Consider the following 12258-nt stretch of genomic DNA (forward strand, 5'->3'; position numbering starts at 1 on the left):
GGATTGAGTGGTCGAGTACGGAGGGGAGAAAGAGTACTTCTGGGGATTGAGTGGACCGAGTATTAAGGGGAGAGAGAGTACTTCTGGGGATTGAGTGGTCGAGTACGGAGGGGAAAGCAGTACGCAGAGTGGGCGGAGCTACAGCTCAGTTGCGCAGCAATAGAAGTAAAGGTTGTTTAATTAATCCCTTAACACGTCGTCTAAATGGCTACTGACGGCTCCGTTAAACCTCTGACCGATCACCAGGAAAACTCTGGATCCAGTTCTCAGCCGTTCACTGAGACCCCCGCTAAACCCCGGACTGGATTATGGACTGAATGACAAGACTAATTGACTGACTGATTAGACTAAAGGTCTGTAAGTGTCCATTTTGCTTTCCATTTAAAGTTGTTATTTTTCGGTTGCATGTACGGTTGGACTAACGAGATGCCTTGAGCCCGAATTATTTATGTTTCTGTTCTACTCCACAAACAAACTAAGTTATAAGAAAACCAGAGGTGGAGTTTTTCGTTGGATTTTTCTTTTTTGGTATTATTGGACACTACGATTATTCTGAGTAGTTTTGCTTAAGTTCTTCTGTTTAAACATATGAACATTTGATTGGATTCTTGACTTGTGTGGTGTTTTGCTGGGTTTATTCATCCGTTTCTTTAGGGTGTACATTTCTATATGTGCACGCTTGTGTGGTTTTGTCCTTTATCCTGCATGTAAAACACAAACACCTGTACTAGACTGGGTCTCACCTCCGGGATTCCCGACCCGCAGGCGTAGGGAGCGAACACTCGCACCAGGGACACCGCCAGGAAGGAAAACAGCAGAGCCCACAGGACGTACAGGAAGTAGTTCAACACGTACGCCCCAGCTCCCTGAGAGACAAACATTATATTAGATTATATATGTATTACAAGAGGAAACGTACGCTATTAAGAACAACTCCTGGACACATGATTAGAGCCAAAAGTGCACATAGAAGACCATTTTTCTTGTTATTTCCTGACTTAACTAAATAAATCCTCAATAAAGCTGCTTGCAACAATATATAGCAGATATTTTTTGTATTATAAAACGATAATTCACAATAAATGACAGCTTGTCAGCTTGTCCCCATCTTTCCACACTTATAACTCTCAGATTGAGACTCATGTTTTTAAAACTACTTTCAAGTCTCACCAGTTATTTACCAGACTACGTGATTGTCGTTATTTTTTCTGTTACACATAAAGATTTAACATATGTTTTGAACCTGGATTCTGATGTTTTAAAGTGTTGTTGTCTGTCTCCATGTGATGTATTTTGGTTGGAGTGATTTTTTACACTTGTTATTTATGTATTTGACATCAAACTTGTTCAGCACTTTGGTCAACTGTTGTTTTTAAATGTGCTATAGAAGTAGAATTGACATTAACCCTGGTGTTGTCCTCGGGTCAACTTGACCCTTTTCAAACTGTTTTTTATCAGAAATATTAGATTTCTTTCAACCAAATTGCCCAGAAATAACATGCATGATTCCATACATCGTTTTTGATTACTTTCATTGATTTTTTTGGGTGTTTTAATTTAATCTTATTTGAATTCTCTTTTTTTTTATGTTTCCAAACAGTTTCCGGCTAAACTTTGACATCTGAGATCCCCTCAACATCCTCCGATCTTCACTATTAGTCAAAATAATTCATAAATTCTGCCTTATTATCTAAAAATGTATGAATAATTTTATATAAATGAGGTTTGTTGACCATGAATTCCAAGAATAAGTGTAAAACCTGTTATTAAACCAGCTCAGGTTTTTTTTAAAAGCGCCAAAAGCTGGAAAAAGTGACAAATAAATTGAAAAAAGCAACAAAAAACATCTGAAAAGCACACAAAAAAATGTTAATTTTAAATTTTGACCAGGAAGGGCAAGTTCATGGATAATGGGAAGACAACACAAGGGTTAAATAAACTGACTTGCCGCAACCTGACCCTGATAAGACATAAACCAAATGCTTGTTAACTATGCATAATTGAGCAGCTGTGGGTTGAACTTCTCTTCGTGCTCAGTGACTTTTACGATGAGCTTTTATTTTGGCGGGGCTCAGGTCTTACCTCGGCGTGGCCCGTCATCAGCTCGGCCCACTTCTGCCACTGAGGACACTTGTCCCGGTCGTCGAAGGTGGTCTCGTTGGACGTCCAGCAGCACTGCTCGTGGCTGTACCAGAAGGCCGACAGACACACGCCCTCCTTCAGATCCGTCATCCAGTCCACCGCCAGGTCTATGACCCCGGCCAGCGTCCCTGCAGGAAACAGGACACGTCTCAAGTCTTATACTGAGATGATGACGAGGAGCAGACTCAATAGACTGATCAGGAAAGCGAGCTCGGTCCTGGTCTGTCCTCTGGACCCCGTAGAGGAAGTACGAGAGAGGAGGATGTTAGCTAAGCTGACAAACATCATGGACAACACCTCTCACCCCCTACACGAGACTGGGGGGTCCCTGAGCAGCTCCTTCAGCAGCAGACTGATACCCCCCCTCCCGGGGTAAGAAGGAGGGGTACCGCAGGTCTCTGTCAGACTGTCAACACCTGCACCGCCTGATAATGTTGAGATTCTGTTCCTGTTTCTCTCCCATCTACACCACACACTTTCTGTTTATCTTTAATATCGGATATATAAAGACCTTACTTTTCAATATTTATGGTCACAGGTTAATATAATTTATATTATGCCACCGACTCTTGCTTTATTACTCTAATTACACACTCATTTTAATTTTAACGTCACTTACACCGCAATATTGTTACTCCTATCATGGCAACCGCACTTTAAAATACCTTTTATTTGACGCCATTTTGCTTCCTTACAGTCTACCTTATACTCATTGTCTATTGTTTGCCTGGATTATTGTGTGTTTACTTGTTTGTGTGTTTTTGTTTTTTTGCTGTTATTTAAAAAGAAAATGCTGCTGCTGTAATAAGGAAATTTCCCCGTTGTGGGATGAATAAAGTTTAATCTAATCTAATCATATTATTCTCTTGTACCATCCCCCCCAATCTCATTCCAGCTCCTAAAAAGGACGTCTGATGTCATCTTGTTAAATGTGAATATCTTCTAGTTTCTTCTCTCCTCTGTGACAGAAGTTCTGGACAAAACAAGACATTTGAGGACGTCTTCTTGGGCTTTTTGGGAAACACTGATCCACATTCTTTCACAATTTTCTGACATTTTAGGGACCAAACAACTAATCCATCCAGAAAATAATCCATTTATGGACAATACTAAATATTCGTTAGATGCATTCCTAATAACTAAAGAGCTAAACATGCATCAGTATGAGTAGTTTCCACCGCTTCCCTTCCCGCTGACCTGAGAGGAGTCCGATGAGCAGCATCACCACCCACCCGGACCAGGCGTCCAGCAGGCTCTTGATCAGCTCCCAGAAGGACTCCTTACTCTTACTGGTGATCTGGGACACACACACAACAAGGGGAAATTGAGGTCATGGCAACATAGAGGCTTTTCAAACATGCCGAAGCAGACATTTCATTCTGTTTCTACTCTTCAGCAACAGCGAGTACGTTCCACTCAGATCTTCCAACTTTAAAAAGGCATGAAACCTGCAGAATGAAGTCATTTCAATTGAAATGGCTGCAACATGGCTGCAGCATTTTTTCCATCTCAGCAGAAGGAGAAACAACAAGAAACCTCTGAATCCATCAGTGTTTCTGCCTGTTTTCCCTGTGATAACAACTCATCTCTTCACCCCTGTCCCCCATTTGTAATTCTCCTAGTGGTCTCGCTAAAGCACCTACGAGATAAAAGCTCCTGCTGAGATTTTATTAGATATATTAGATATTATTTGTTTACACTTATCTCCTCAAGCCATTTTATGTCTGCGTACAGTTGCTCTCCGGACTGCACCAGCCCCCCCCCCCCCCCCTCCCCCCTTTTCTTTTTCTCTGCACTACTTACATTGGTAGCTACTACCTTACATTTTTTTAAATTTGTGATATTATTGATCTTTTATATTCTTATCTTGTATGTTGTGTCAACACTGTAAAGGTGTTGCTTCAATCTCATTGCACAGGTACTGTGTACGTGTGTATAGTAACAATAAAAGGCTTTCTATCGATCTTGTTTGTATTTCTTTCAACCAATCACAACCATCTCGAGCGGCGCTGAGCTCCGGACACGGCAACGATGTTCTTCAGAGGAAGGAGACGGCCCGACGTCCCAGTACCCCGTACCTCTGATCCACCAGACTATGCTCCTCGTGCCTTTAAACCTTGTGTTTCTCCGTGTGTATACACACACATTTATATACATACAAACAGTATTGCGGAGGAAAAAGTTTATTTTGCATTATGATCCTTGACAACAGCTAAGTGGGTCACCTGTATAACTTGTTGATTCACTGTTGTATAACTATTATTATTGTTTTGTGTTTAATTTGTCATTTTTTTTTACTTAGCATAAGCCTTATATAACCTGTTTTGGTCACATATCGAGCTAATTTTTTGAGGACGGCGCTCCTGTTTTGGAAACATGGTTTCGAGGCAGGTGCGCCGGACTCACCAAGGAATGGGCTGGTAGCGGGGACTGCCCCCCCCCCGCTCACACACCGTCCTTGTTTGTTAAGAGAATAAAAAGACGGAGTATCTCTCGGTCCAACAGAGTCAGCTGCGAGTCGCGTACGAGACGTCCAGCCACGTTGATGCGGGCCCTGCCGGACTGACGGCTCTCCAGTCCTGTGTCGAGGTAAGAGCTCTGAAGTAGTGTATACTATGCATCACGTATGGAGGGCATGTCTGCTGCATGCTGTTTGCGTTGCTGTATTCTGTGGGGAATAAAGAGATATACATTCTAGCAGGTACGGCCTCCGAGTGTCTGTCTGTAAAGGAGAGAGTACTTTACAGTGTGTATTGATAGAGTAAGCCAGTTGCTTACAGCTGTGCCGTGGTTCGCGGGAAATAAATAGACACATGTGTTTTAGCGGAGCACGGCGTTTGGGTGTGTTGACAGTGGCGCCTGTCGAACACATCCGTACTGTATTGCGTAACAGGGTAAAGGGACCATTTATCCTGGCAGGGAAAAAGTGTATTTTGTGGTTATTTGCTTGTAGTCGACCACTCCGCGATCCTGTCTAAAGATTTTCACAAAACAAGTATACATACGTGTATTTGCATGTGTGTTAATACAAAACCTGGCGCACGCACGCCACATCCAATATTACCTTGCGGTGGCGGTCCGTGTCTCTGGATTTCTCCCTCAGCCAATCGATGGTGTGGAAGTCTTCGTACGTGCCCACGTCGGGAAAAGGCTCGTCCAGGAAGTCCATCAGGTTCCCGGCTCCGTTCATCTCCTCCGTGGGCGTGGCACTGCTGACACCTGGCACAGAGGGACCGATTAGGGTCAGCAGCCTCTATCTCACATAACAAATAGTCTTAATGTTGGATTCTCCACTTGAAAACTGCATTTCCCAGCAGCTCTCAGTTTGATGCACAGGAATCAGTGCATGATTGTTGAAAAAAATGTTCGGATAGTTCTGATAATTTCAGGAAAAATGAAGAATAAATAAAGACTGCAGCTAAATGACTGTCTTTATTCATTATTCTGACATTTAATCTCTATTCTATGTTCATATTTTCTTTAACCACTCTGTAACCTGCTCCATAAAGCTCATTTTGACATTATACACGTTTTGGATTTGCACTCTACACACTTTCTATTGCAACTGCTGCTGCTCAGCAATCTCCCTCGAGATAAATAACTATATTATCTTAATCGGTCTATAAGATATTAGAGAGATAAATACCTTTATTATCTTAATCAGTCTATAAGATATTAGAGAGATAAATACCTTTATTATCTTAATCAGTCTATAAGATATTAGAGAGATAAATAACTATATTATCTTAATCGGTCTATAAGATATTAGAGAGATAAATACCTTTATTATCTTAACCGGTCTATAAGATATTAGAGAGATAAATACCTTTATTATCTTAACCGGTCTATAAGATATTAGAGAGATAAATAACTATATTATCTTAATCGGTCTATAAGATATTAGAGAGATAAATACCTATACTATCTTAATCGGTCTATAAGATATTAGAGAGATAAATAACTATACTATCTTAATCAGTCTATAAGATATTAGAGAGATAAATACCTTTATTATCTTTATAGGTCTCTAAGATATTAGAGAGATAAATAACTATATTATCTTAATCAGTCTATAAGATATTAGAGAGATAAATAACTATATTATCTTAATCAGTCTATAAGATATTAGAGAGATAAATACCTTTATTATCTTAATCAGTCTATAAGATATTAGAGAGATAAATACCTTTATTATCTTAATCAGTCTATAAGATATTAGAGAGATAAATACCTTTATTATCTTAATCGGTCTATAAGATATTAGAGAGATAAATAACTATACTATCTTAATCAGTCTATAAGATATTAGAGAGATAAATACCTTTATTATCTTAATCGGTCTATAAGATATTAGAGATGCAACCTTGACAATATGATATCAATGATTGCATGAAGAGAACTGGCATCTCTCCCTATTTCACCTGTCAAGGTGCAGAAGATGATAAATATTCTGCTACTTCCAATAGCTTTGGCTGTAAAGCACATCAGTCTTTAATTAGCTAAATCCCTTATTTCTTTATTATTTAATTAACAATGTAGTAATTAATATACAGAAGGCTGTAAGTTACATTAAGGGCTGATTGGGACATTTTGAAACATTACCAGTTGATAACTTGCATCAAAACAGTTTGTTTTATATTACAAGTTTCCTGAAATCAACATAAGTGCTTTGCTAAATGAGTTAGCATTTAAAGCTAATCACTAGCATCCTATCATCTAACGTTAGCTAGCTAGCTAGCTAGCTACTATAAACTCGTCCTTTACCTTCCCCGGCCTCCATGTTACAGTCCGTCCTCGCGACTGCGGCTGTTAAATGTTTCTTTTAAATTAATACTTTATATAATGTCGACTTTGTTCTGCATTTTAGCTTCGTTTTAGAGAGAAAAGTGGCGTTTGGACGTCAAGAAATAAACAGGACGGCGTCAGAGAGACTGCCTCCCACAATGCACCGCTTCAGGCTCACTCACACACAAAGATCGTCTATTGGGAAGATGAACGGGGAAAAACAAAATGGCGAATCTTAAAGCTATAAAAAGTATGAAAAATACGTAAAGAAATCTTTTTAAATGTTGAGGAAAGATGTAAATACATCTTAACGTTATTAAGTGTGAAAAATACACATGTTTTAATCTTTTAAACGTATCAATATGTCAAACCACATTGTTAAATGCACAAAATATCTGTCCAGTTTATTCCTCCAATTTCTTTATTTGTGTGTTTCTTACACACTAACTCTCTCTTTAAGTTTAACTTTAATTCAATATGATGTAATCATTTTGTAATGCTATATCCCTCTATTTAAATAATTTTATTTTAAATACTTACTCTCTTTATTTGATTCACATTGCATACAGGCACTAAAATAAGATGGTTTGTATTAAATACCTAGATGTATATTTTATTTTTGTGTGTATTTTTTACTGTACGTCGGGCTGCTGAAAAGAATCAAGGATAAAGTGAGAGAGGAAATCTGGGGGTCTGCAGTCAGGGAGGGGTACCTGAACGCATCTGCAGTTCTGCTTGTAGTTCCTGTTGATCACCACCAGAGGGCGCATTTACACCAGAAACCAGCAGTCACTGAACCTTCAAAGGTTTTATTTTATGAATTATTTAACGATTTTGCCATTAGACACATCTTAAAATGGGACGATTAAACGTTTACTACTATATTAGATTCAATGTATTTTAATTGATCAATTTTAGGCTATGTAAATACTTTAAATTCAAGGAAAAACCTGATTAAACGTGTCTGCAGTTCTGCTTGTAGTTCCTGTTGATCACCACCAGAGGGCGCATTTACATCAGAAACAGCTGACAGCTGTCACTGAACCTTCAAAGGTTTTATTTTATGAATTATTTAACGATTTTGCCACTAACAACATATCAAAAGGGAGACTATTAAACGTTTACTACTATATTAGATTCAATGTATTTTAATTGATTGATTTTTGGCTATGTAAATACAAAAAATTAAAGGAAAATCTAAAAAAACGTGTCCGCAGTTCTGCTTGTGGTTCCTGTTGATCACCACCAGAGGGCGCTATTACACCGGAAACAGCTGACAGGTGGAACTGAACCTTCAAAGGTTTTTTAACGTTTTATTTTACGAATTATAAAAGAATTATAAAACTTTTACTACTATTTATAAATAATAAAATTAGAGGAACAAAGAGTGTACTCTTGGCCTTAAGATGGAGCAGTTTGCTCACACAACGATAGGATTTATGGGTCATGGGGAGAATATTATCACTTTGATAAACGTAACACTGTACAAATGTCTCCTCCAGACTCCATGGTAGTCTACTTGGAGAGGTTACTGGTTTACTACCCTTCTTTTTCCTGATGTTTTCCTTTCTCTCAGCAGTCCTACATGTCCTTCACGTTCTCTGTTGCCCTTCAGATTGTCCTGCTCTGGTCTAGACCTGTCCTACTCTGTAGTCTCCCTTTTCGCTAAAAGGCCCTACATTATGTTATAGTTTTTGCTAAGAATCCCTACTTTATGATCTCCCTTTCTCTAAGATGCCCTACTCTGGTCTAGACCTGTCTCTAAGATGCCTTACTCTGGTCTAGCCCTTCCTCTAAGATACCCTACTCTGGTCTAGACCTGTCTCTAAGATGCCCTACTCTGGTCTAGACCTGTCTCTGAGTTCTATTATTCTGATTCCTGCCTGTCCTTGTCTAAATCCTGTCCTAACCTGCACTGCCTTTCCTGACCTCTCTTTCCTGTCTAAGTGTTTGCACATACACTGGCAACGAGCCGGTCTTGAACACTCGACCCTGGGCGCCTAAGAGTCGAGCACAAACCAACTGTGCTACCAACGCAAGTACGCACGGAAAGGTTCTCTGGGTGGATTTGTCTTTGTCTTTGTGGGTGTAAAGGTCAAAATAAAGTTAGAGAGTTGAGACAGTCTGTCCCTGAGTTGGAACCCACAACCTTGGTGTTTTAGGGGCAGCGCTCCACCACACTGAGCTATCAGATCTAACAGATATGGTTCCTGTCCTGTGTGTTTGACTTCTTCATTGTGGGAGTTGGACCTTCAAATGTAGTGCATCTCAAAAGAGTTGCACACACAACCTTCTGAATAGAGAGCATGGTATTTATCACACAGAGCTATACATGAAGCTGCAGCACTTAGGTTGGAGGTTGTATTTGATGTCTCACTGAGGAGAGATATTTCACTAGATCGGATCCACTAGACGTGTCACAGTCAAAGAACATGCCTGGTGCGGCCTGCTTCTAGTCAGAATATGATTTAGCCCGCCCACAACATAAGAGGTCGGGTACAGTGGGTGTGATCTTGCATTAATTCACTCATTCATTCATTCAGTCAGTCATGCCTCCTGGTAAATGCTAGATCACACCCACCTGATGCGCCTGTTCATGCCTCTGATTGGCTTACCCTGTTATCCTTAACCTAACCAATCCCCACTCCTCTTGCCTGAACCTAACCACATTGACACGTCTAGTGGATGTGATCTAGCATGTACCGGGAGGCATCAGCCTGTCTCATAATGAACATTAAAAGCACCGTGCAGGTTCAAGATAGACAATTTGGACATTGTGGTCAGAGCTTGTTAATAGGCAGCTGGATGCTGTGTGGGACAAAGGCTGTGTAGTCTCTTTTAATCCCCTGGGGGCAATAAAGATGTCATTCATTCACTCATTAATGCATTCATTCATGTGCCCTCCCACTCCTGAAAGTTATCATTATGAGAGAGAGAGAAGTGGCTCAACACGCCCACCAGACGTGTTGAGGTGGTTAGGTTCAGGCATGAGGCGTGGGGATTGGTGGGTGTGATCTAGCATTTACCAGGAAGCATGACTGACTGAGTGAATGAGTGAATTAATGCTAGATCACACCCATTAGAAGTGTTGAGGTGGTTAGGTTCAGGCATGAGGAGTGGGGATTGGTGGGTGTGATCTAGCATTTACCAGGAAGCATGACATATTCTGACTAGAAGCAGGCCGCACCAGGCACGTCCTTTGACTGTGACACGTCTAGTGGATCCGATCTAGCACATACACCCCTGGCTCCCCTGTGTGACTCAAGACGTCCAGAGAGTGCTCCCTGAAGAACAAATACTAGAAAAAATTCAAAAATTTTCCATCTTGAAGAATGGCTCACCAGGATAAGCTGCTGACATGAAAACCTGAGGTTGAGGGATCGAATCCCGGCTGCGACCAAAACTTTTTGAAATGTCTCTCCTCAGTGAAACATCAAATACAACCTCCAACCCAAGTGCCTCAGCTTCATGTATAGCTCTGTGTGATAATTACAGTGCTTTCTATTCAGAAAATATGTGTGTGGTCCAAAGACACCAAGGTTGTTGGTTCAAACACACGACCAGGCTGTTTATAAGTTTTGTAAGTTTATTTTGAGCTTTACACCCACAAAGACAAAGACAAATCCACCCAGAGAACCTTTCCGTGCGTACTTGCGTTGGTAGCACAGTTGGTTTGTGCTCGACTCTTAGGCGCCCAGGGTCGAGTGTTCAAGACCGGCTCGTTGCCAGTGTATGTGCAAACACTTAGACAGGAAAGAGAGGTCAGGAAAGGCAGTGCAGGTTAGGAGAGGTTAGGACAGGATTTAGACAAGGACAGGCAGGACTCAGAATAATAGAACTCAGAGACAGGTCTAGACCAGAGTAGGGCATCTTAGAGACAGGTCTAGACCAGAGTAGGGCATCTTAGAGACAGGTCTAGACCAGAGTAGGGCATCTTAAAGACAGGTCTAGACCAGAGTAGGGCATCTTAGAGGAAGGTCTAGACCAGAGTAGGGCATCTTAGAGGAAGGTCTAGACCAGAGTAGGGCATCTTAGAGACAGGTCTAGAGTAGGGCATCCTTAAGACAGGTCTAGACCAGAGTTAGGCATCTTAAAGATCCCTTAGAGAAAGGGAGACCATGAAGTAGTGCAGGTCTAGACCAGGACAATCTGCAGCGTGAAGGACAAGGTAGTGTAGGACTGCTGAAAGAAAGGAAGCCAGTAGTACAATTTTAAAAAATTAAAATTCGGTATAAAAATCAAAAAAATATTTTTTATTTTTTAGGGACGAACAAAAAAAATGTACGTGCACTTTTACGGCATGTACTGTGGGTAATAACAATGTAATAACACTTTTTTACAACTTTTTCAGAGATTTTTGACATAAAACATGTTTATAACAATGTAATAACTATGTAATAACACTTTTTTAAATTTTTATGACTTTTACAGAGATATTTAGACCTAAAACATACTACTAATATTACTTTTATTACATAACATACAATCCTATGAGTCTACAGTGAGTACGGGATGAAGAAGGCATGAATGGAGTGAAGGAACTTCTCAGTTGTGGTCCAGAAACTCTGCACTCATCTGGGGAGAAAACAAGAGAAAGCAACAGTTTACTGGATTGTTCTGCTTCAACACATTTGTGTCCATTTCTTGTCTTTAAGGAGGGACAAAAGACACGAGACACAACAAGGTGAAGCTACTGGTGCAGAGGACAGGCTGTGATTGGTTAACATCATCTAGTATCTGAGCTGCACCCTGAGGACCCTAATAAATGAAATGTGTGCTACGTATTAACCCGAGGGTCCGATCCTCCGTATCACTACATGATGACATAAACTCAGATAGTTGTCTTATGAATTGTTGCGGTGTCTGACCGCTGGGTTTATAATCCACGCTGGAGGGAACCGCCGGTCCAAAGCTGCTTAGCTACCGCTGGCTAACACCAACTTCTCCTCCAGCTGACTGAGCTGGGGGTCGTTTGGGGCAAAAATCACCACCAAGAGGTCAGAGGGGTTTACGGAGGTTTTGTCAACCTCCACAAACGATTCTGTGGAATTTTCACAATTGAAATAAATGATTTGATAAACGTGACGCCAAGAAGAGGAGAAGAAGGAACCAGCTGAACGTTCTCAGAGATTTAGGACGACTAACAACAGCACTACCACACACACACACACACACACACACACACACACACACACACACACACACACACACACACAAACACAACTCAGCTTCAGCTTCAGCTCACAGTTTACGTTACACACACTTTGTGTGTTAACTCTGTAATTGGAAAATCACATTTAAACATGATTTCATATATCCTTCTCTAATATG

The 12258-nt window shown here is 40.6% G+C and overlaps 1 protein-coding gene across 1 annotated transcript in view; it reads right to left on the bottom strand.

The window, feature by feature from the left end:
* Window positions 1-7120, bottom strand: part of clcn4 (chloride channel, voltage-sensitive 4) — a 13668-nt gene extending 6548 nt beyond the window's left edge. The window contains exons 1-5 of the mRNA XM_034864315.1: window positions 6907-7120; window positions 5207-5361; window positions 3340-3439; window positions 2083-2270; window positions 744-866 (exon numbers count right to left, since the gene is read on the bottom strand). Coding sequence (XP_034720206.1) covers window positions 744-866; window positions 2083-2270; window positions 3340-3439; window positions 5207-5361; window positions 6907-6922 — 582 coding nt within the window. The 5' untranslated portion in view covers window positions 6923-7120. The remainder of the gene's footprint in view (window positions 1-743; window positions 867-2082; window positions 2271-3339; window positions 3440-5206; window positions 5362-6906) is intronic.
* Between the last annotated feature and the right edge of the window lie 5138 nt (window positions 7121-12258).

The sequence above is a fragment of the Etheostoma cragini genome, chromosome 24, assembly GCF_013103735.1.
Source record: "Etheostoma cragini isolate CJK2018 chromosome 24, CSU_Ecrag_1.0, whole genome shotgun sequence".
Taxonomy (NCBI): domain Eukaryota; kingdom Metazoa; phylum Chordata; class Actinopteri; order Perciformes; family Percidae; genus Etheostoma; species Etheostoma cragini.